This window comes from Salmo trutta, chromosome 23 (genome assembly GCF_901001165.1).
Source record: "Salmo trutta chromosome 23, fSalTru1.1, whole genome shotgun sequence".
NCBI lineage: Eukaryota > Metazoa > Chordata > Actinopteri > Salmoniformes > Salmonidae > Salmo > Salmo trutta.
The window spans coordinates 42,623,516-42,648,774 of NC_042979.1; the positions used below are offsets into that span (position 1 = coordinate 42,623,516).

The window sequence follows — 25,259 nt, forward strand, 5'->3', positions numbered from 1 at the left end:
AAACGTGCTAATATCAGGTACTTTGACCTCCATTGTTTATCAGTTAGAAAATGCTAAAAGTTAACTGTTGATGACAGTAGCTAGGTAAACAACCCCAACTTGTGGATTGTATTTTCTCATAGTAATTTACCAAAAAAGTAACTTGTTATTTGGGTGAATGATCTATTTAAATCTCCTGGTCCATTGTCTCTTAAATCGGTTGAGGGAGAGATGGATTCTGGGTCATAGTTTACGCCATTGTAAAAACTGGGGACCACTGTTACCTGAGATAATCCAGAATTCCAGTATTGTGACATCTGCACCAACACGAAGACCATTCCAGATTACAAGTGAGTACAGTGATTGAGTTTAATGACTTTATAAACTATATAAAACAATGATCTTAAAAATCCATGCATTTTCAGTGTAAATTCATTTTGAAATATAGAGAAAATCTATGTACAACTGAACTGTAACAGCAGCTTCACTCAGTTAGGCTGTTCACCAGAAATACACTTGGCTGCATAGAAGATTTGACATTATTGCCTATGTTAAAAAAAAAAGAAAATGATTTCTGTAAAAAGACTAGTTTATTTGAGATCTTACAGGCGCTTGTATTTGATAGACCCCTCCTGTTTTCCACGACATGTTGTAGTAAAACTTGAGCTTTCAACTCGTCTATTCTGACATGTATTCACAACAGAATTCACAAAAGAAACAAATAAACGAAGAAGTCGCTCTAGAGCCCTCAAACTCAACTCTGGACCTCCAAGCTAGTTCACTGCTTTTTTTTCTCCATTCTTCTCCTCTAATCAGGGACTGATTTAGACGTGGGACACCAGGTGGGTGCAATTAATGATCAGGTAGAAGAGAAAACCAGCAGGCTCTGGACCTAGTAGGGTAAGAGTTGAGTACCCCTGCTCTAGGGGAATAATTAACTAATAGAATATTTCCCCGTTTACCAAAGTTATTCTGAATAGCATTTATCATTAAAGTTAAGTGTCGTACGAAAACTGACATTGAAAACGGACAAAAAAGCCTGAGTTGATGGGGAAAGGTAAGAGTTGTAATAACAAACCCAAAAGAGCCTGAGAAGAAAAAAGCCCATTGATTTACTATTTTACAATAATTTACAGTAGTATAATTCGTGAAAAGGGACATTTTAAATTGCTCACAAAAAAAATCCTGGTTATTTTACAGCGGAGACAGAAATTAAATAATTAAAGCATGATGCAAAAAAAGAAAAAAACAGATCGTCAAGGTGGTCACTAGAAACACTGTAAACGAGGTACTTTGGAAGGTGAGCCCAAGTCATTCAGACTGCTTTTTGACGAGACCCTTACATCCACTCTTAGCATGATTATGAGAGAAATACATAAATGTTACTTTTCTTCTTGATTTAAACACTTCTTTAAATAAACGTGAGAACCACATTAAAACGTGAGAGAGACAAACAGTCAATAGCAGGATCCAGTGTCGTGGGTTGGTGAGACAGCACTCGAGGGTATTTGTGTCCGTTGGAGTAAAAAAAGGCGTCCATTTTATAAAAATAATAAAAGAAACTATGCTGAGACACCGACGGCACAGCTTTTAACTCTTAAATACAAAAATATGCAATTTGTCTGCCAACCCGCTCCCACCGCCATCGTTCCTGGGACGTGGTCCACCATTGGAGATAGGACACCACAGATACACCGCGTAGTACAGCTTTGTTTTCTTCCACAGTCCCCATAAGGCATTTCCTGTGTTCAACGCGTGTCTATGGCTGATACTCTCCCCGCTAGGCTAGCTCCTCCAGCCCAGGCCGACGCTGGCGGTTATGTCTTGCGGCTGCTCCAGATCTGCTCTGGCGTGCTCTTGTGGTCTGACGAGTACTCGAAGGGCGACCGGTGGCCTAACGGCGAGCGTCCGTCGTAGGGCGAGCGCTGGTCGCGTGGTGAGCGTTGGTCACGTGGCGAACGGGGACCGCTGGCTGATGCCCGTTGGTCCATCTGCCAGTCTGCATGGTAGCGGTAGGAGTCACCTCGCGATGACGACTTGTGGTGGCCCGACGAGTAGTCGGAGCCCGAGTGGTGTTCGGAATGGGAGCGGTGGTCAGAGTGGGAGCGCTCCTTGCTGTCCATCCGTCCGTCTCGGCCTGACCGATGCTCGTCCACCTTCCTGTGCTTACTGTCGCTGTAGTATCTGATGAAGAGGACACCGTGAGCAAGACTGACCAATACAGAAAACCAATATACAGAATTGTTTGATCCACAATGGGAACAATTTGTTAAGCATTGAGTTGCACTAGATTCTGGAACTATAACGCCCCAAAACCTAATCAATAAAACAATAATGAAAATGCCCTGAATTGGCACCAACTTCAAATGAACCATTTACAACAAAAAAGGGGGAAGCCTTAAAAAAAAGTATATAGTTGGTCTTACCTGCTGTCCTGCCGGTCTGACCTGTAGTGGTCTCTGTGGTCTTTGCCGTTGCTGAAGGACGAGTAGGGTCTCTTCCTGGAGTCCCCCCCGCTCCCCGCCATCCTGCTGTAGGGGTCGGAGGTGTGCCTGTCCCGGCTGTCGCGGTCCTCATGGTAGCGCGACGACGAGTGGTGTCTTTCAGAGCTGTAGCTGTCCCTGCTGCTGTCGTCGTGGTGAGAGTTGTCCTTTAGCCTCTCGATGTCTGGGCCAAGAGGACAGGAAGAAGACCCGGGATTAATAAGGCCACACACACACACACTTACTGTTCTCATTGTTCATTAATATTTGTTTTATATATCCTTCATTTAACGTGGTCATTAAGACAACCCCCCCCGACAAAACAAAATGGTGTAAGTTCATACCTGCATGTTTAAAGCCATGGGTATTTACAGTGCTTGTGATCCCATCTGCTGCCTGTAAAACAGAGCATCATAAAACACTGCCATTAAAATTCGATTTGGAAAGATAAGAAATACAATCTATATTTGTATCACTTTATTACCCAGTTAAACCTTCATGAAGTGAGTCAATTGTATTTTCATATCCCCGACACCCTGGAACAGCAACTCATCAGGGTTTATACATACCTGAGCATTCTCTTGTCTTTTCTTGATTGCGTGCTTATACAGTTTATGCAATTTTCTTGCATCAAATTCTGTAAATTTTGAAACAAATATCCACAGGTTTCTGGAGACAAGAAAAAAAGTGATTTAAGTCAACACTGGTCATTGATACAACGAGCCCGAGCCCCATAACAAAGTAATGGTATGAATGCAGTCAATGGTAATAGTAAAGGTACATAACCAGCTCAGTTCGATTGCTAAAGGACATAAATCGATATGCCCTGAGCTCCGTTTCATAACCCCAGTGTTATGAAACGTTACAAAACTTCTAAATCAGGAAATTAACATTGCATCAGTTTGCCAAGGCCATGCCTGTTCTATTTCCCCAAGGACGGGATGATCTTCAATGTTGTTTGTATTTATAAACACCATTCTAGCCTGTGTGAATCTGTAAAGGATAATCAATGAGGGGCTATGAGTTTTCTGGAAAATAATGCACAAAGTGAAAGGTGTGTTCCCCAGAACGCATAGAGCCCCAAGTTCATTATCCCCTTTTGGCTATAATTTAACACAATTACCGCTGAAATGTGTTCATTTGCAGGTAGAAATGTGTTCAACATCCACTGAGATAGCTAGCAAGTTCACTAGATAGCTACAGTAGTTGCCTTGGTAACCAAACAAACCAAATCAGTCCTCGTTTGCCATTATGGAAATCGAAATCCACAATGCCAATAATGTTTTCAATTCGACTTTTGCGTTCAAAAGCAGCTCAAACATGTAAGAATGAACTACAGCCATTGAATTGTACCGTGCAAATATACTGTGTGTCATAGGGAAATAATGTACCCTCTAGAATGCTCTTCAAGCCAATCAGAACGAGTATATCAGACATAAACTGGGTGGTTCGTGCCCTGAATGCTGATTGGCTGACAAACATGGTATATCAGACTGTATACCATGGGTATGACAAAACATTTATTTTTACTGTTCTAATTACTTTGGTAACCAGTTTATAATAGCAGTAAGGCACCTCTGGGGTTTGTGGTATATGGCTAATATACCACGGCTAAGGGCTGTGTCCAGGAACAGTCATATCACACCCCCTCGTGCCTTATTGCTTAAATATACCACGGGTAAATAACAGTATCATGTAGAATATTTCAGAGAGCTTGATCTTAAAATCAGCAAATTGATTTTAACAAAACGCTGAATGTGAACAAATATCAAGCGCCTTACTTTCTCCACTGTTTGATCTGCTCGGGGTTGGAGTACTCCTTCAGACACTCTGTGATGTGGTCTCCGATCTTGATGAGACACTGGCGTGTGTGCTCCAGCTGCTCGCGTTCCGATAGGCCCTTCTCCGGACGGTCCAGCTGCTTCAGGGCCGCCTTGACCGGTCGCATCCTCTCCTTACACTGAGGGACACAGACAGGACATACACAGTTAAAGGAGAGCCAACATTGGTTAGAAAGTACTTCTGTTACCATCCCGACCAGGTCCCTAGACGTCCCGACTCACTGAGCTGACTTATTTGCATCACTGACACTGTTTGACTTACCACACTGAAGGTCTTCTGGTCCAGTTCCTCCGACTCCTCCGAGATGTTCTCTCCCCCTGCTGTGATGTGGACCGGAGTGTCCGAAGTTTTCTTCACCTTCTCCCGTACCTCAGTCTTCACCTCGCTCGGCTACAGGAAAAAACAGTCACAATTAATAAGTGACAATTGTTAAGATGCTACGCAGAGACATTATAAACCATGTAAATAAGACACTAAAGATCCTACATACTTAACACAAAGCACAATAAATGACTAAGTGCACAAAAATGAGTTAAAACCACACACGGAAAAATGACGTGACCAACCTTAACTTTAGTGCTAATACATTTTTCATATTTGCAGTGCAACGAACTGCACTTCAAGTTTTTCAGTCCCTTCCAACTATTCACAATGTGGTGAGGTCTTACCTGGTCATGGCTAGAAGGGATACAGCTTTTGTCAGTGTTTCCTCTATATTCATTTGGCAGCAGCGGACTGTTAAATTGTTGCAGCCACTCCAATATATATATATATATTTATTTTTAACTTAAAATGACCAAAACCAGACAAAGTAGAAAAGATAATGGAGCTATATATTTAAAAAAAAAAAAAGATATCTATGAGAATTAACAATGACCAAAATAAAAACTAGACAGTCAGGGAGAATCAAAAATGTAAATCAATGTGATGGGCGCCCACCCCCCCAATTGATTTTTATTATAATATGTTTGAGTCACTCTGATAGCAAACATGTCAAAGGCCATGACAAAATGTGTAGAATTGCAGGAAATTTGCTTTAAAACAGCAACATTGTCTATGCAGTCAAGATTAGGGCATCAACATTTTTTAAATCAAATGCATTTGAGCTAAGCCTAAACCCTTTCCAAACCTTACATTAATTTTCCTAACCTGCTACAAACAATCTTACAAAAACTGTATCCCACCTAGTCAAAACCATCTTACCTTCTCCCCTGTGACCTCTTCCTGTTCATGTACTGGATCCACGGGCTTGGTTTCTTTCTTCTCTTTCAGGTCCTTCTCTTTCACCTCGCGGCTCTCTTCTTTCTTCTCCTTTTTAACCTCTTTCTTCATCTCTTTTTCTTTGGGCTCCTTCTCCTCAGGCGGGGAGGGCTCCTCCTCTGGCTCAGGCTCCTCCTTCACCACCACTCGCTCCGCTCGGCCCCTTCTGGGTGGCAGCTTTACCGGGACCACCTCCTGGGAGGTGGAGAGATGGTTAGAATAGCTTGACAGCCTTGATGCAAGATTACCTTAACTGAATTCTATAAGTATGCTTGTGGGCACATGGGTTTAATCACACTGCTATACGGAGCAGGCAATAAGCTTAACGTACCACAGTACTGTAGGCCCAGTTCTCTCTCCCCTGACAACTGATATATCCAAGGTTATTTTCAGACTGGGCCCATTCATTGAGTTTAGTTGACTGATTACTGGGGTTAATTTCATCTGTTACTCATTGTTATTTCATTAAGGGATCCATTGTCTACTATCCACAGCCATAAGGAGTCTCCGATCATAGTTGGAATAAGGTAAAGTTTCCCATAGATGCTGATCTCTGTTCAGTTTGGCATTTTCCCATACTAATGGTTAAGGTTAGGATTGGAGGAGGAGGAATCTGATCGTTCCACATACCTTTTCCTCCTCAATCTCGTCCTCTGAGGACTTGTCTGAGTGGGGCGTAGAGGACGGACTCTTCACCAGTTCGTCCACCTTGGCTGGCTTCACAGCTTTGGTCTTCTTACTCCTCGGTTTCCTCTTCCGCCAATTGGCCTACAACAACAACAACAAAAAGGGACTTAATCATTCTTTACAACTAATTGAAAAAACACGTGGGCCATTGAAATAGAATGTGTGCTGGGTTTTGGACTTTCAATGTCACAATTGGATGTTTAAAGTGAGTGATTAATCATCCTCCTGGTGATTTATATTTGCCACACTTGGATTTGGATTCTCCGATGGCCAAAGCCAGCTCAATCAGTGGTCCATACATCTATAAAATATGTAATTCTATTTCTATAATATTAATTTTATTTTTTTCCACCATAGACTTGACACGTTGTTGACGTTGCAGGATGCCAGTACGAGATGATAAAACGGCAGTTTGTCATGACTGACTTCTTGTTTTAGAACACCAACTAAAACTGCTCAACTCATCACGTTATTTGGAGGAAATGACACTCTGTCATAGAGACCAGACATGACAAAGAGACCCAAAGAGGTCTCTGCTCTGATCAAATGGGAGCATCCACAAGATCAACAACATTCCTTAGAGCTAGTCTGGGATTGGTACATACATTTTTGGACTTGATAGTCAGCGATGCACAAAGTAAAACAGAATATTGGCCGACTTCCGCAACAACTAAGAACGTGAAGCACAAGGCTAAACGTCACTGTTTGTCTTGCAGCTATCACATTGCTGCAGAGTGAAGCGCACCAGTGCAGGTACTCCGTTGGGGAGCGTAGTCTTGTATCGTGCAGCTCGTTGTACTGGACTGTCAGTTATTGTATCTTGAGCATAGTCTTATGAATTTAAAAAGCTTCAATTCCCTCATCTGCTTACCAAAACAAGTGGCAAGGCGGCTGCTTTGTTTTTAGAATCCCAGACTATCTTTAATTGTGGACTTCTTAAGGTGTAAATTTGAGACTAAATTAAAACACTCCACAACTCCTCACACCTGCATATAGCTAGGAATGCAGAATTCATAGTCTTATTACAGAGGAAGTGACAATGGAAAAGGAGATGCACTAAAGCACACAGACTATGTATTCACCTTATGATGCCTGGCAACAAGGTCACATTTAATTTGTTGCAATTGTTTTCCTCCTTTCCAGTCCATTCAAGCAAAATATTGTTAAAAAGGAATATAAATTGTCAAAACGTAAATAACGTGCACATAACTTGGAAGGTATGTTTGTTCTATGTCGAGGAAAATATTTAACAAGTTTGTTTTTATGTAGTATAAGCACGCCGGAAGCCCATATTTGTTAGCATTCTCTTAGGCTTTGACTGGCGTCCTTAGCTAGTTAGCTTTGACTGGCGTCCTTAGCTAGTTAGCTTTGACTGGCGTCCTTAGCTAGTTAGCTTTGACTGGCGTCCTTAGCTAGTTAGCTTTGACTGGCGTCCTTAGCTAGTTAGCTTTGACTGGCGTCCTTAGCTAGTTAGCTTTGACTGGCGTCCTTAGCTAGTTAGCTTTGACTGGCGTCCTTAGCTAGTTAGCTTTGTGGCACAACAGCTAGCATATCGCCATAAAATGTTTCCGCATGGTTTCGGTCATTGATGTTGTGTCAACATTTACCATTTTAAGCATTGAACTCTGATTAAAAAAAGTGATACAACCTGTATGGATTACGATCATTTGATGCAGTCTAATATGTTTACTAGCTAATGACGGCAGTAAAAGGGTATGAGAATGCTAACGAACGTGGGCTTCCGAGTGCTTATACTTAGTAAAAACAAGCATACATTTTTTTTCCTCTACAAAGAACTAACACATCTTTCAATTTTTTGGGCACGTTATTTAAATAGTTTTGACAAAAGTAATTCATATTTTCTTGTTCGTGAATGGGCTGGAAGGAGGAAAACAATTACATTCGATCAGGAACTGGGTCAAGTGGGCGTGGCACCATAATAGAGTGTGATCCAGCCAGTCATAGACACTTACCGTCCCTGCTTGCCTCTGTGCTTCCTTTTTGGCCAGGTCTTTGCTCAGTAATTTGATAAGATAGTCTGCTCTCGTCTGCAGTTGCTTGGCCTGTGGCTTCTTGTCAGGGTCGTCTGGTAGGAGCTGGTTCACACAAAGGAACAGATGAGTAAATTAATACAACTATAACACAAAAGCTCTTACTGTAACCTTGGGTACGACAGTTTCAGTTCCCCGTTCTAAAGTGAGACCGTGTCTTCTTAGAGTTGGGACAATGAACCAAAAAATTACAGACCACTTATCGATGACATGTAACTGTTAATTACGATAATAGCCTAGAGAAATGTGACGTCTGCTGATATGGGCGATTGTGAACATTGATAGCGGCAACATTCAAAGTAGTAGTAGTTTTTAGAGTAATATAAAAACTATGGTGCACATAAATGTAATTTCTTCAGACTCACCTTGTGTGTCAGGTTGAGGTCAGGGTCCATCTTAATCATTTCCCAGCTGCCGTAACCATACTCGTAGATTCCTATGAGCAGGCTAGAGTCGTCCTCCTTGCCCCAATCAATGTCAAAGTGTGCTGCCTTGGAGTGGCATGGAATTGTGTACCTAAGAAAATAGAAGTGTTTGGATTCAGTAAGAGTAGAAAGTCTCATTTCAAATTAATTGGTCCTAAAACTAGGTATGTAACAATTATATATTTACATTGTAAGTACAGATTGGTTTCATAGTTCTTACAACATTGTGAAAGTCATGTCTGTCCTTTAATGAATAAATAAATGTTGTGGATTTAGATAGGCCTATGCCAGGGGTATTCGCAGACACCTAGGTACTGCAGGTGGTCCGCAAAAATATTAAAATACGATTTTTTACATTTATTTGTATTTAAATGTTCATGAATATAGTTAGCAACAGAATAAACCACTTTTATTACATACCTACATTAGAAAAGAGGAGAATATTGAGCAAATTATACTAATTGAAGCCAATTAGACTTACTGGAGAATCTGAAATATAGTAGGCTTTGAAGAAAACTGTCAATAGGCTGGCTACCCAGTCAATAGGCTGGCTACCCAGTCAATAGGCTGGCTACCCAGTCAATAGGCTGGCTACCCAGTCAATAGGCTATTTTTTTTGCTAATGTATGATGGGGGTTCCTGGGTCACCAGTTTGCCAGGAAGTGGGTCCCTGAGCAAGAAAATGTTGAAGACCCCTGGCCTATGCTATTTAATACATGGTATGGATTTAGATGAGCCTATGCTATTTAATACATGGTATGGATTTAGATGAGCCTATGCTATTTAATACATGGTGTGGATTTAGATGGGCCTATGCTATTTAATACATGGTGTGGATTTAGATGGGCCTATGCTATTTAATACATGGTATGGATTTAGATGGGCCTATGCTATTTAATACATGGTGTGGATTTAGATGGGCCTATGCTATTTAATACATGGTGTGGATTTAGATGAGCCTATGCTATTTAATACATGGTATGGATTTAGATGAGCCTATGCTATTTAATACATGGTATGGATTTAGATGAGCCTATGCTATTTAATGCATGGTGTGGATTTAGATGGGCCTATGCTATTTAATACATGGGGTAGATTTAGATGGGCCTATGCTATTTAATACATGGTGTGGATTTAGATGGGCCTATGCTATTTAATACATGGGGTGGATTTAGATGGGCCTATGCTATTTAATACATGGTGTGGATTTAGATGGGCCTATGCTATTTAATGCATGGTGTGGATTTAGATGGGCCTATGCTATTTAATACATGGTGTGGATTTAGATGGGCCTATGCTATTTAATGCATGGTGTGGATTTAGATGGGCCTATGCTATTTAATACATGGTGTGGATTTAGATGGGCCTATGCTATTTAATGCATGGGGTGGATTTAGATGGGCCTATACTATTTGTTATGCCAAGGGATTTCCGTTTGTATTGGCTGCTATGCGAGTGTAAAACTTGAAACAATGAACTGTTGTGTGATGGAGGAGTTGAGTAAAAGCAGCATGGCTTTGTTCCAAATGGACCCTGGTCAAAAGAAGTGCACTAAATAGGGAATAAGGGAGCCATTTGGGACGTAACCCGAGTTTGAGGTAAGAGACCGAATGTAGACAGACCTCTTCCTCTCATCAGGGTCGGCAGGAATGGCTTTGTGGAGCGGCGCCAGCTCCTCCTCGTGGGAGATCACCAGCTTGGCGTTCACCTGGACTCCCGAGATTCTGAACGTAGGGCCTTTCACTTTCCCTCTTCTGCCTCCTGGTGGTGAGGCAGAGAGAGGTTTAAAACCAGTGACCAGGGGCATAACACAGCCACTTATTGAGCAACTTAACAGTGGATTTTGACATTGTTTGAATTAGCAGGAGAGAGATGGATGGATAGAGATGGACTGGAGAGAGATGAATATATTGGGATGGAAGGATGGATAGAGACAGACAGACAAAAGAGACAGAGGGTGTAAAGTACCCAGTGTTCGACTTGGACAGGTGCTAACCGGAGCTGAGTACCAGCACCTCATTCTAAACTGTCTGAGCTCCTGTTCCTTTATAGAATATTAGCTCAAATGTATTGTGGAGCTCCTGCACCTAAATATAAAACAGTAATGGCACCCAAAATTAGTACCGGCACCTATTTCAGTACAAGTCAAACGCTGAAAGTACCTGACGTCTTCTCTGGTCCACAGGGGTTCTCCCTGAGAGTCTTCAGACAACCGTTGTGAACCGTCTCGGCCAGACGCTTCAGGTCATGTTCAGACTTGTCCACTAGCTCGGCATCACGGGCGATAGCATCCAGTCTGAGAGAGGTTGATTTTTGGTTGATCAAATACCACGTTGACAAAAGTTGTCAAATAATTGAAACCACATTTTGTAGATTTTGCCTGCAGTTACCTTTCAAGTGGTCCACCAAACTTCTTGTAGCTCTTGATAAATCTATGTAGAAAAAAAGACAAAGTTGTGAGGCGCAGTCGAGGTAATGGAAGTGAGTGTATTTTCTACATCCCTAAAAGGTATTGGGGAGGGGACTTTTCAGGGACTTATTCCCACAGGTTAGAAGACATTTAACAGCATCACATCAAATCCCTATAGTGCTATAAAGGGAATCGGGTGCCATTTGGGATGCATCTCATGTGTAGTGATTACCTTCGTATCTCAGCATCGCTGAAGCCCTTGATGTTTTCTCGTGGAATGGTCCGAGGCCGTCCTCGTTTCTTGGGCCTCTTGCGATCCGAGACGGAGTCGCTGTCGGAGCCGGAATACCGTCTGTTTCTACTACGCCGGCTCTCACTGCCGTTAAAGTTGACCTGGAACCATATATCAAACAACAATGTACTATTAGAATAAGGAACATGTTCTCTGAGGGTTTCAATGGGACCACCTGCACATCATCCACTGACAGGGACGGGACTGTTCGGCACAACATATTCATTCAGAAGACAAAAAAAGCTACCAGTCTATTACAATGCTAAGATAGAAAAATCTGGCATTCCTGTTTTGTTTCATTGATAAACCCAATCTCTGCATTGTAGAGTACTGCTGTGTGTGTGTGTGTGTGTGTGTGTGTGTGAGAGAAGGAGTGCCCCCTAGCTAACCTGTTTGGCACAGTTCCTCATGCGGGGCAGCAGGTAGATCTCCTCCAGCTCTTTCTGCCTCTCCTCCTCCTCCATCCGCCGACGCTGCTCCTCGGGGATGATGTCGTCCCAGCCCCGATGGTGGCGCTCAGAATCCATGACGATCTCCTCCTCCTCCATCATGGAGAAGTTGGCCACCTGGCAGGGAGGGGTCAGAGTTAGGTTGAGAGGTCACAGAGGCTCAGCGGATTCACTTGTTTTACTCTTATTAGGGCCCGTTTAGTATGGTAAATAGAGAATATCCATTAAAATATTTATTTTTTGTCCAGGACTAAATTTAATTTTGCCCTTTAAGTATTTTTTTTATTTTTATAAAACACTATTGTACTTGTCATTCTTACTGCCGTATAAAACACTATTGTACTTGTTGTCATTCTTACTGCCGTTCTTTCCATTAGTGGTGATTTTGAAAAAGCCTTTACTTGCGTTGAACGTGACATACCTTGAACTGTGAGAGCAGCTCCTCTCCAACAGTGGAGGGGCCGGGGTCATTCTCTCTGGTCTCCGCTCTCTTCAGGATATCGTCGATGTCCATATCCTGCCAGAGGGAAACCCAAAACAGTCAGTTTATGAAAAACGCATTAACTTTATCGATCCACAGAGGGGAACCTGAATTTGTCAACCAACATCAGACACACAGGGACAATCTAGGTCTACATCAGAACAAACGCAACAGAGACCTACAATGATAAGGATTAGGGTTGTCAGGATGTCAGTATCACGATACTCATTGGGGCGGCAGGTAGCCTAGTGGTTAGAGCGATCAAATCCCTGAGCTGACAGGGTAAAAATCTGTCGTTCTGCCCCTGAACAAGGCAGTTAACCCACTGTTCCTAGGCCGTCACTGAAAATAAGAATTTGTTCTTAACTGACTTGCCTAGTTAAATAAAGGTAAAATAAAATAAACATTTGTATCATGGCAAGTAAACAAAACATGAAGCAGAATTCTCATCTTGTTGAAAACAAACAGCCTTATGTTTCTCCCCCAAGATATAACTATTTTAAATAAAGCAGGTTTTTAAAGTTTAGTTTGCTTTGTGTCCTTTTTTGTCACAAAGAAAAATGTGTAACATGTGATAGTGATGAGGTGAGTGACAAACCTGAGGCTCCTGCTCCTCCCCTTCCTGCTCCTTGAACAGTTCCTCGGCACCAAACTTCAAAATGGCCGACAGCTCCTCCTTGTTGAACGGAGTGGCACTGCAAGTGATGAAAGTTCCAAATGAGAACACAAAAAACCTTGCAGGGGTGTGTGCATGACCGTGAACACCTCAGAAGGATGGTGTGTGTATTTGTGAGTAAGCATCTAGAGGGTAGCTATAGGGTGTGTATTTGTAAGAGACTAAGCACACTGAGGAAGTATGCGTTTTGTTGATGTAATTGAGAGTGTAAGGTGTAACTGGCTGTGTGTGTGCGTATGCGTGTAAAGCAGCATGTAGCCTAGTGGTTCAGAGCGTTGGGCCAGTAACCGAAAGGTTGCCAGTTTGAATCCCCAAGCCGACTGTGTGAAATTTCTGTTGACGTTCCCTTGAGCAAGGCACTTAACCCCAATTGCTCCTGTAAGTCGCTCTGGATAAGAGTCCGCTAAATAACAAAAATGTCAAAACATGAAGAGTAAGTGCGCTTGCATGTGTTCTCACGTGAGTTTGTGGGCTCTTGCATGTGTTCTCGCGTGAGTTTGTGGGCTCTTGCATGTGATCTCGTGTGAGTTTGTGGGCTCTTGCGTGAGTTCTCCTGTGAGTTTGTGGGCTCTTGCGTGTGTTCTCGCGTGAGTTTGTGCGCTCTTGCGTGTCTTCTCGTGTGAGTTTGTGGGCTCTTGCATGTCTTCTCGTGTGAGTTTGTGGGCTCTTGCATGTCTTCTCGCGTGAGTTTGTGGGCTCTTGCATGTGTTCTCGCGTGAGTTTGTGGGCTCTTGCGTGAGTTTGGGCTCTTGCATGTGTTCTCCTGTGAGATTGTGGGCTCTTGCATGTGTTCTCCTGTGAGTTTGTGGGCTCTTGCATGTCTTCTCGCGTGAGTTTGTGGGCTCTTGCATGTGTTCTCGCGTGAGTTTGTGGGCTCTTGCGTGAGTTTGGGCTCTTGCATGTGTTCTCCTGTGAGTTTGTGGGCTCTTGCATGTGTTCTCCTGTGAGTTTGTGGGCTCTTGCATGTGTTCCCGTGTGAGTTTGTGGGCTCTTGCGTGTGTTCTCGTGTGAGTTTGTGGGCTCTTGCGTGTGTTCTCGTGTGAGTTTGTGGGCTCTTGCTTGTGTGTAAGAACCTAGAGATGTGTTTTCAGTGTGTATTTGTGTACCTGGACGGGGCGGTGCCGGTGTGGAGGACCGTCTTGCCCGTGGTGTCCATCCTCTGGATGACTAGATGGTCCAGCACCATCTTCTTCTTGGCCCGCTCAATGATCTCCTCCTCCACCGAGCTCTTCGTCACCAGACGGTAGATGTTCACCTGGCAGACATACAGGTTTCATGTTGGATGTCCACAACTCTGTAATGCTTTATTTTAGACGTTCTGTTCCCACTGGGAATGCATGTTTGTTTAGGATATAGGGTGAATGACAAAATCAGAGGAGATTAACAGCAATAGCTTTACAAAGCTATTCAATACAACATGTATTGGACTCATATGACCATGTATCTTGGTCTAGTGCCAGCGGTCATTGGGTATCAATAGAACTTGACAACGGCCTGTTTTCTATTATAATTATTTTATTTTCACAGTGAGTCATGCTGAGACTAAGGTCTCTTTTACAGATGAGCCCTGTATACTGTACACATCAATATACACTACACATCGACCCTTTTAAAATCGGCAGGGCCTGGCAATACACTGGCAATACTAAAGTGCCTATAAGAACATCCAATAGTCAAAGGTATATGAAATACAAATGGTATTGAGAGAAATAGTCCTATAATTCCTATAATAACTACAACCTAAAACTTCTTACCTGGGAATATTGAAGACATGTTAAAAGGAACCACCAACTTTCATTTGTTCTCATGTTCTGAGCGAGGAACTTAAACGTTAGCTTTCTTACATGGCACATATTGCACTTTTACTTTCTTCTCCAACACTGTGTTTGCATTATTTCAAACAAATTTAACATGTTTCATTATTTATTTGAGACTAAATTGATTTTATTTACGTATTATGTTAAGTTAAAATAAGTGTTCATTCAGTATTGTTGTAATTGTCATCATTAAACGCCATTTTGGTTTCTTAACTGCTTTGTGATTGTGTAACAAAACTTGACCTTGAACGTGACCGCAAGTCAACTTCAAAGTGATTGGTTGCATACCTGTCTCTTCTGGCCAATCCTGTGGGCTCTGGCCTGGGCCTGCAGGTCATTCTGTGGGTTCCAGTCCGAGTCAAAGATGACCACCGTGTCAGCCGACGCCAGGTTGATGCCCAGACCACCTGCCCGTGTTGACAACAAGAAGCAGAAATCCTGGACGGGAAGAAGTGAGATGTAATAACGGGGGTGTAAGATGGTTCATTACAGTAGATTTCCAATTACACATTCACCCCATCAGTGAACTTGATTGGACTATTGAGTAAAATTATCAGGGTTGGGGTTTTCAACTCAGTCGATTCAGGAAGTAATCTGATTTGTCCCCAACCCTGGCTGTTAGCGCAGTAGTAGATATTATGGTGCATTCATTCCACACTTACCTCAGAGCCCTCAGCGTTGAAATGGTCCAGCGCCTGTTTCCTCATCTCTCCCTTGATGGAGCCGTCCAATCTCTACAAAGACAAGACACATTTAGTCCTCGTCCCAGCAAACTCTCAATGTTCTACAATGTTTAAATGTTTTTGTATTTTGCTTATCTCTAGGGGTTTAAGTATGGTAACTTTAGGAGCTTCTAGGTACTTTGCTTAGATACCACTGAGCTGAATCCTGACTAGGAAAGCACCTTATTTACCATTTTTAGTAAGCCATCGTGCCTTAAGACTGCTCTATACAAGATTTGCTAAAAAAAATGATGAGGTCAACACAGACTTCTTTAGGGAGGATTCAACCCACCCTTTACTTAAAGCAGGGCTGCCCAACCCTCTTCCTGGAGATCTACGATACACCAGTATACGGCAAGGGGATAGGAAGAGGAATGTGGTGAAGTCGCCCTTAAAACACTGATCTTGGGTCAGTTTACAATTTCTCTCACTAAATGGGTTAAGTTTAGGATTAGGAGAGGAGAAGCTGATCCTAGATCTGTACATAAGGAGCCAGTGAGCTGCTGACCTGGAAGAGGAACTGGCGGCTCTTCAGGTACTCGGCCAGGATGTCCAGCATCCGGACCATCTGGGAGAAGATGAGCACACGGTGGCCCCGCTCCCGCAGACGCAGCAGCAGCTTGTCCAGCAGCACCAGCTTCCCACTGCTCCGGATTAGGTGCTGCAGGGGGAGAGGGCAAGGGGCAGGGGGAGAGGGCAAGGGGCAGGGGGAGAGGGCAAGGGGCAAGGGGAGAGATTAGAGTGCGTCCATGCGAACTCTGGAAAGAATTCAATGTTAAATAATAAATATCCTGAAATATGGATATTGGACAAAACTCAGCATCACCTTCTTATTAAAGAGGCCTACAGTAACTAAATATAGGTCTCTAACTTCACCACATTCCGTGAGCTAACTCATAAAAGAGTGGTGTAACACAAGAGTAGCACCGATGTAACAGCTTTTGCCAAAACATGTCAACTAACGCTGATGAGTGGCTTGTGGCTGAAACACACATTCAGCATAGTTTTTTAGGGTTGAGGTTTACACAGCTCTCACTCTTTAAGGCAATGTAAGAATATTGTTCACAAATGTCCCAGCATTTCTATTATATGAAAATAGTTTATGATTAGTGAATGTAGATATTTTGTTAGATTTTTGTCCCTATTAGCTGAAATCATATTTTTTCAAAGCCATTTTAGCTGTCGTGCTAGCTGTTCGGCCTGAACAGATAAAAAAAAAAATATATACATATAATGCAGATGTCAGGCAACCCCCCCCCCCCCCCCCCCCCCCCCCCGTGCACTTGCGGGGCAGGCCTGCTCCCTGCGTTGCTAGTGTTGTTAGGAAAACGTGATGTAGTGTTATTGGAATGTCCAGCAGTTGTTGGTAAGTAATGAATCTGCAAGCATAATATAATTTTTCAAAACCCAAGTCTGTGAGATGCAGCTACTTTCCCCACATTTACAACTCAATTTAGGCTTCAAATCAGTGCTCTCGCCCCTCCAGAATGCCTTAATGCCAAGGTTTGACAATTGAGTGAGTAAAGTGTCACACAAATGAAAAGTTAAAGTTTGCATGTCCATTTATTTCCACCCCCCCTACTCACCTGTAAGGCCTCCTGTTTGTTGTAGAACTCACTGTCCTCTGGGGGCTTGATGAGATAGCAGTGGTTACAGCACTTCTTCAGCTCCATCATGATGTTAAGGAAGCCAGACGTGCTACCCTTGGTACCTTTACTCAGGGCCTTGTAGTTCCTCGTCAAGATCCACCTGTTTCACCCAACACACACAGGCTTAGTAGTTACAAAAAGATAATACCCAAATTCAGCATGATTACTACCATTTGCAATGTATTTAATACAATTTGTATTCATTTCTGGATGAAGTCATTTGGAAAAGGAGCACTCCAAATGAACTTCCAACTCAGTCAGGATAAACAGGAAACCTGAACTTATACCTACATCCTAGGTTTAGTTGATACCCACACTTAAATACCTAGACTTGGCCTAATTTCCATCCAGATTAATTAAGGTCTATTTTATACCATGTTTGAGTTGTTCAATTTTCCTTAGTCCAGTTTAAAAGCACTAATTAGTCCAAGATTAGGCTTAATTTCTGTCCGGGATAAGCCCCTCTGTGTTATGGAGCCATATGCCTGTTTACAAGTATATTGAGGTGAAGTGGCTGACTGGTTTATTTATATAAAAGGTGAAGTACATCTTTGATATCTTTGGAACATTGCACACTCCTGATGAAGCCCCCAAAATCCCAGTGGAACTAAAAAAGGGTGTGTTGTCCACCTCCCAGCCAAGCTGCACTGGTTGATTCCCATCAGTATAACAGAGTTGCTAGTGCAGAAGGAGGGCTGTGGAGGCAGGTAGACTGCTCTACAACGCCAATGACTAAAACACCTCCGACTGTACAGACAGAAAGCTGCTGAGAGCCTCTGGGCTGAAGCTGCTGAGAGCCTCTGGGCTGAAGCTGCTGAGAGCCTCTGGGCTGAAGCTGCTGAGAGCCTCTGGGCTGAAGCTGCTGAGAGCCTCTGGGCTGAAGCTGCTGAGAGCCTCTGGGCTGAAGCTGCTGAGAGCCTCTGGGCTGAAGCTGCAGAGAGCCTCTGGGCTGAAGCTGCAGAGAGCCTCTGGGCTGAAGCTGCAGCATTTGGAGATGACAGCACCAGCACAGGCGCACCCTCCAGAGGTGGATCTAAGAAGTGTTCAAATCTTCCTAAAATGTTATACCAGAGAGATTCCTTTGATGTAATTGATCAATATATTGTGTTAAATGAGGCCAATTGGGTCTAAGCTGTGGAACTGAATATCTGGAGATGTCTGTGATGTGCATAAACATTGATCTAGTCAGCTCCCATGTTAGTTTCTATTGGTTTCATGCTTCTGGTCATTTGCATTGCAGGATATGGCAGAAGGCAACGATGCAGAGAGTTGACATATTATGATGTTACTTGTAGTTCTGTTCAGGATGAGTAGTATCTAGTGGAACTATAAACCAAAAATTACAGACGGCGACGTTGCCTTCCTCTTACCCAAGCATTTTGCTTACGTCGATAACTTTCCGTGTTTTTTCTACACAATGTTCCTGTAGATTGTTCTAGAACCATTATTTGGTCAACAGTAATAGCCTATACATCATGTTGATTCCTGCTATGAACTTGTCCGCCTGTCCCCCGTTTCGCTATCGGCTGCTGACTTCCACTGTGCGCACGGAGGAGGGAGAGAAGCAAATCAGAAGCACAAGCATATGACCATTCCCAAAGAAACTACTGTTGTAGTTAGAGGAGAATCACAGCTTGTTTCTCACCTTTAAATATTGAGGTCATGACACAACTTTACAACCGGAGTAGGTGTGCCCAGGGAGCGCAGCGCTCCATTTGCAGTGAACAGGCCTACATCAAGTAACCTAGTCCTAGTGTAGGACATTAGCCTACATTTACTAATAGATTAATCAATTAGCCTACATGGCTATCTAGCAACAATATCATATTTAGAGATAGCAATCTAGCTAAGTGTTTTGAGTTCCCACTTCCTCATGTGGTGAATAATATAGCCTGTAGGACAATGTGCACAAAGATGTCTGGAAATTCTCTGAAGAGACAAATAAATCTGATCATTCTGGATCCCACGTTGACCAGTTGCACATAAAAAATATCAATCATGCTTCCTGGATATGTTAGATTAAATCGTTTTTAATCAGTCTACCATCTAAATTATGTTATTTTACGCAGAAAAAAAATACGGTCTAGTGTAAAGTAAAATGTATGTTGTTATCGAGCAAAATAGTTCCATTAGTCACAATATGTCTTTTGGTCCACATCGCCCAGCTCTGGCATCTCTCCTCAAAATTATTTATCACTATCGCATATATATATATATATATATATATTTGCCCAATTTGGAATTTTGTTCAAATCACCAACTCTAATATCCATCTGTTCTTACTTGGAGTACTGTTTCTGAATAAGTAGTAATTTAATTTAGACAACTTATTTGTTAAAATAGGTCTACATTTTTATTCTCAAAATGTTACTCACTCAAGTTATCGAATACTAACATCCGGATATCCGCTTAACCGTGCCCAACCCTAGTAGTATCTATCTGTTCTGACTTATAGTACGGTTTCTGAATGAGTACTAATTCTCTGTTCTTGCTGTTTCTCTGTTCAGTACTGTTTCTGAAAATAATGCATATCTTTTCTTACTAGTAGTACCGTTACAGAATGAGTAGTATTTATTTGTTCTTACTTGTAGTACTGTTTCTGAATGGCACTCATCTCCACTCTGAGGATCTGCTCCACTTTAGCAGGAAGAGACTTCTCCACATCCTTCTTGACTCTACGCAGCAGGAAGGGCTCCAGCTCCTTGTGTAGACTGGTGTAGCCAGAGTCCCTACCCTTCCCATGTTCCTCCTCAAATATCTCCCACGAGTGGAACCTGAAAACACAGACACACACACAAACACGGGCAGAAGGCCAGACATCAGCAATGCTCTGAGGACCAAAAGCTCCAGAACAAGGACAATGAAACAGAACAGAACATATTTTCAACCAGCTTGGTACCTTGATTCCCAGTCACCCCATGATATTATAGAGGACAGTTCTCTGACACACACAATTAACTCATATAGGACAGTTAGTCTTCACACAGAGCGTTGGGCCAGTAACCAAAAGGTCACTGGTTCGAGTCACAGAGCGTTGGGCCAGTAACCAAAAAGAGCCGAAAAGGTGCCAAATCAGTCGATGTGACCTTAAGTGCAAGGCACTTAACCCCAATTGCTCCAGGGGCGCTGGACGATGTTTGGAAGGAGACTACAGCGTTGTTTGGAAGGAGCCTACAGCGTTGTTTGGAAGGAGCCTACAGCGTTGTTTGGAAGGAGCCTACAGCGCTGTTTGGAAGGAACCTACAGCGCTGTTTGGAAGGGGCCTACAGCGTTGTTTTGGAAGGGGCCTACAGCGTTGTTTTGGAAGGGGCCTACAGCGTTGTTTTGGAAGGGGCCTACAGCGTTGTTTTGGAAGGGGCCTACAGCGTTGTTTTGGAAGGGGCCTACAGCGTTGTTTTGGAAGGAGCCTACAGCGCTGTTTGGAAGGAGCCTACAGCGCTGTTTGGAAGGAGCCTACAGCGCTGTTTGGAAGGAGCCTACAGCGCTGTTTGGAAGGGGCCTACAGCGCTGTTTTGGAAGGGGCCTACAGCGCTGTTTTGGAAGGGGCCTACAGCGCTGTTTTGGAAGGGGCCTACAGCGCTGTTTTGGAAGGGGCCTACAGCGCTGTTTTGGAAGGGGCTTACAGCGCTGTTTTGGAAGGGGCCTACAGCGCTGTTTTGGAAGGGGCCTACAGCGCTGTTTTGGAAGGGGCCTACAGCGCTGTTTTGGAAGGGGCCTACAGCGCTGTTTTGGAAGGGGCCTACAGCGCTGTTTTGGAAGGGGCCTACAGCGTTGTTTGGAAGGGGCCTACAGCGTTGTTTGGAAGGGGCCTACAGCGCTGTTTGGAAGGAGCCTACAGCGCTGTTTGGAAGGAGCCTACAGCGCTGTTTGGAAGGGGCCTACAGCGTTGTTTGGAAGGGGCCTACAGCGTTGTTTGGAAGGGGCCTACAGCGTTGTTTGGAAGGGGCCTACAGCGTTGTTTGGAAGGGGCCTACAGCGTTGTTTTGGAAGGGGCCTACAGCGTTGTTTTGGAAGGAGCCTACAGCGCTGTTTTGGAAGGAGCCTACAGCGCTGTTTTGGAAGGAGCCTACAGCGCTGTTTTGGAAGGAGCCTACAGCGCTGTTTTGGAAGGAGCCTACAGCGCTGTTTGGAAGGAGCCTACAGCGCTGTTTGGAAGGAGCCTACAGCGTTGTTCTGGAAGGAGCCTACAGCGTTGTTCTGGAAGGAGCCTACAGCGTTGTTTGGAAGGAGCCTACAGCGCTGTTTGGAAGGGGCCTACAGCGTTGTTTTGGAAGGAGCCTACAGTGAACTAATTTTAGAACAGATGGTGTTAAAACTGTAGCATAGCAAACATATATTTTGCTTAGTGCAGTTCCCAGTTGAGTTTTGGCCACATGAAAGAAAAATGCTGTGTTGTTGTCGTCTTACAGTAACGCTATACTATTATACACACGGTTCTGTTATGTAGAATACTGTGATCATTGTGATATTTTCAGACATTGATTCGGCTTTAATCTAACTTTACTAAACGAGCACCATCGGATACGCAGCCACTCCATTAACTCATATGGAACAGCTAGTCTTCACACACAATTCAATCAAAATAGGACAGTCAACACCCCTCCCCACATACACCCGGCTAGGTGACCTACTTTTCGGGCATGATGAAGTGCAGCAGGGACCAGAGCTCTTTGAGTGAGTTCTGCAGCGGCGTGCCGGTGATGAGCAGCCGGTGGTTGGACTTAAAGTCCATCATGGTCTTATAAAGGAGCGAGTCGTCGTTCTTTAGCCTGTGGGCTTCATCCACGCCGATGAAGGCCCACGGCACGTTCCCCAGGAATCCCTGCATAGTGGACACAAAGTGGTAGTTATACAGCGTGGTGCCAATGGCTCACTGGGTTAGCACATGGTGATGGCCACACCAGGGCTGGGTCTTCCATGTTAATGTTGACAAGTAAATCACTTGGGCAAAAGCTAAATGACTATATTAAAAGGGATCCTTCATGATTTTGGCAAAGAAGCACTTGGTCTACTTCCCCAGAGTCAGATGAACTCCTGCATACCAGTTTTGTTCTCTGTCTGTGCCATTTACCTCAGGTGTTATTGTGTAAATCATTAATTGATTAATGATGTTTATTGCTCTTCAAGAGGAAATTCTTTCAACTCACAAAGATCTAAGAAACGTGATCTTACCTTATCTTTTAGGAGAATTTCATATGTTGTTAGCAGGATGTTAAACTTGAGTCTCTTGTTCTGAACATGCATCCATTCATGTGTTCTGATCTAAAAAGTAACACAGGAGGAATTCATAATTAAACCCAGCCTCAACTCAAGAAAAGGTGTCTCAATCTTTAAATAGTAACTTCATAGTAAAACACTCCTCAAATATCAAGTACCAGAAACCCTTATAATTTAACCTTTATTTAACTAAGCAAGCCAGTTAAGAACAACTTCTTATTTACAATGACGGCCTACCTCGGCCAAACCAAAACTGGACAAAGCTGGGGCAATTGCGCGCCGCCCTATGGGATCCCCCAATCACGGCCAGTTGTGATACAGTTAAATAAAGGTTAAATAAATAGTGCCTTAGACCGTTGCACCACTCGGAAGCCCCTATGCAATATCAGCAGTTTGAAAAACCCTCTCATCTGTTCTGAATCATAAATAATCTAATGGGGAATATTATTGTATACCTCCATCATATCCATCACTGAGGCTGTAGCCTACCATGTCACCTATCATACTGTTAGAAATGTATGCTATTCTCAACAACACAAACTCCAATGCAAATCAGAGGCAAAAAATAGTTTTATTTGAGAAAGACAAATCAAGATGTTATGCTGGGAGGTAGATGTTCAGTCTCCCGTCCTCAGCTTTCCCCCCCCCCGAACAAAGGAACAGGATGCCATTTATAACCCCCCCCCACCCGAGCCTGGGTTTGACCAATCAGAAGTCCTTGGAGTACAACTTGGCCAATGGCCAAATAAAAAGTATCCTGCCCCCGACTCAATGTACAGACCAATGAAAACGTGGCACACATTGCCCTGAGTTCAGGAGTGACATTCCACAGATTCTGAACATATGTTGAACTGAAACCCAACTCCTATTTACAATTCGCTATTGACCATTAGTACTCTAGTCCTCTCATCCTCTCCCATTGTGTACTTATCTTCAAAATATTCATCACTACTGCTGTAGCCTACCATCTATCATATCCATAACCAACCATGCCATCTATCATATCCATAACTAACCATGCCATCTATCATATCCATAACTAACCATGCCATCTATCATATCCATTACTACCATACCATCTATCATATCCATAACTACCATACCATCTATCATATCCATTAATACCATGCCATCTATCATATCCATTACTACCATACCATCTATCATATCCATAACTACCATGCCATCTGTCATATCCATAACTAACCATGCCATCTGTCATATCCATTACTAACCATGCCATCTGTCATATCCATAACCAACCATGCCATCTATCATATCCATAACCAACCATGCCATCTATCATATCCATAACCAACCATGCCATCTATCATATCCATAACTACCATACCATCTATCATATCCATAACTACCATACCATCTATCATATCCATAACTACCATACCATCTATCATATCCATAACTAACCATGCCATCTGTCATATCCATAACTACCATGCCATCTGTCATATCCATAACTACCCTACCATCTATCATATCCATAACTACCATACCATCTATCATATCCATTACTACCATACCATCTATCATATCCATAACTACCATACCATCTATCATATCCATTACTACCATACCATCTATCATATCCATAACTACCATGCCATCTATCATATCCATAACTACCATGCCATCTATCATATCCATTAATACCATGCCATCTATCATATCCATAACTACCATACCATCTATCATATCCATTACTACCATACCATCTATCATATCCATAACTACCATGTCATCTATCATATCCATTAATACCATGCCATCTATCATATCCATTAATACCATGCCATCTATCATATCCATTAATACCATGCCATCTATCATATCCATAACTACCATACCATCTATCATATCCATAACTACCATGCCATCTATCATATCCATAACTACCATGTCATCTATCATATCCATTAATACCATGCCATCTATCATATCCATTAATACCATGCCATCTATCATATCCATAACTACCATATCCATAACTACCATGCCATCTGTCATATCCATAACTACCATGCCATCTATCATATCCATTACTACCATGCCATCTATCATAGCCATAACTAACCATGCCATCTATCATATCCATTACTACCATGCCATCTATCATATCCATAACTACCATATACATAACTACCATGCCATCTGTCATATCCATAACTACCATGCCATCTGTCATATCCATAACTACCATGCCATCTGTCATATCCATAACTACCATGCCATCTGTCATATCCATAACTACCATGCCATCTGTCATATCCATAACTACCATGCCATCTGTCATATCCATAACTACCATGCCATCTGTCATATCCATAACTACCATGCCATCTGTCATATCCATAACTACCATGCCATCTATCATATCCATTACTACCATGCCATCTATCATAGCCATAACTAACCATGCCATCTATCATATCCATTACTACCATGCCATCTATCATATCCATAACTACCATATCCATAACTACCATGCCATCTGTCATATCCATAACTACCATGCCATCTGTCATATCCATAACTACCATGCCATCTGTCATATCCATAACTACCATGCCATCTGTCATATCCATTACTACCATGCCATCTATCATATCCATAACTACCATGCCATCTATCATATCCATAACTACCATGCCATCTATCATATCCATAACTACCATGCCATCTATCATATCCATAACTACCATGCCATCTGTCATATCCATAACTACCATGCCATCTATCATATCCATTACTACCATGCCATCTATCATAGCCATAACTAACCATGCCATCTATCATATCCA

The 25,259-nt window shown here is 42.8% G+C and overlaps 1 protein-coding gene and 1 non-coding gene across 2 annotated transcripts in view; both read right to left on the reverse strand.

Moving 5' to 3' along the window:
- Positions 1–334: 334 nt before the first annotated feature.
- The window catches only part of chd1 (chromodomain helicase DNA binding protein 1), a 40,956-nt gene continuing 16,031 nt past the window's right edge, over positions 335–25,259 (reverse strand). Inside the window, exons 13-37 of the mRNA XM_029710420.1 lie at positions 22,396–22,485; positions 21,855–22,045; positions 19,809–19,997; positions 17,161–17,323; positions 16,083–16,235; positions 15,515–15,586; positions 15,141–15,290; positions 14,142–14,290; positions 12,958–13,054; positions 12,300–12,395; positions 11,819–11,995; positions 11,370–11,530; positions 11,118–11,159; positions 10,890–11,023; positions 10,350–10,488; positions 8,668–8,818; positions 8,225–8,347; positions 6,195–6,332; positions 5,508–5,759; positions 4,566–4,694; positions 4,244–4,422; positions 3,032–3,131; positions 2,807–2,858; positions 2,406–2,646; positions 335–2,163 (exon numbers count right to left, since the gene is read on the reverse strand). Of these exons, the coding sequence (XP_029566280.1) occupies positions 1,797–2,163; positions 2,406–2,646; positions 2,807–2,858; positions 3,032–3,131; positions 4,244–4,422; positions 4,566–4,694; positions 5,508–5,759; positions 6,195–6,332; positions 8,225–8,347; positions 8,668–8,818; positions 10,350–10,488; positions 10,890–11,023; positions 11,118–11,159; positions 11,370–11,530; positions 11,819–11,995; positions 12,300–12,395; positions 12,958–13,054; positions 14,142–14,290; positions 15,141–15,290; positions 15,515–15,586; positions 16,083–16,235; positions 17,161–17,323; positions 19,809–19,997; positions 21,855–22,045; positions 22,396–22,485 (3,735 nt within the window). The 3' untranslated portion in view covers positions 335–1,796. The remainder of the gene's footprint in view (positions 2,164–2,405; positions 2,647–2,806; positions 2,859–3,031; positions 3,132–4,243; positions 4,423–4,565; positions 4,695–5,507; positions 5,760–6,194; positions 6,333–8,224; positions 8,348–8,667; positions 8,819–10,349; positions 10,489–10,889; positions 11,024–11,117; positions 11,160–11,369; positions 11,531–11,818; positions 11,996–12,299; positions 12,396–12,957; positions 13,055–14,141; positions 14,291–15,140; positions 15,291–15,514; positions 15,587–16,082; positions 16,236–17,160; positions 17,324–19,808; positions 19,998–21,854; positions 22,046–22,395; positions 22,486–25,259) is intronic.
- On the reverse strand, positions 5,835–5,962 carry LOC115160329 (small nucleolar RNA ACA64). The gene has a single exon (XR_003869083.1). It is a non-coding gene; the product is annotated as a small nucleolar RNA ACA64 (small nucleolar RNA).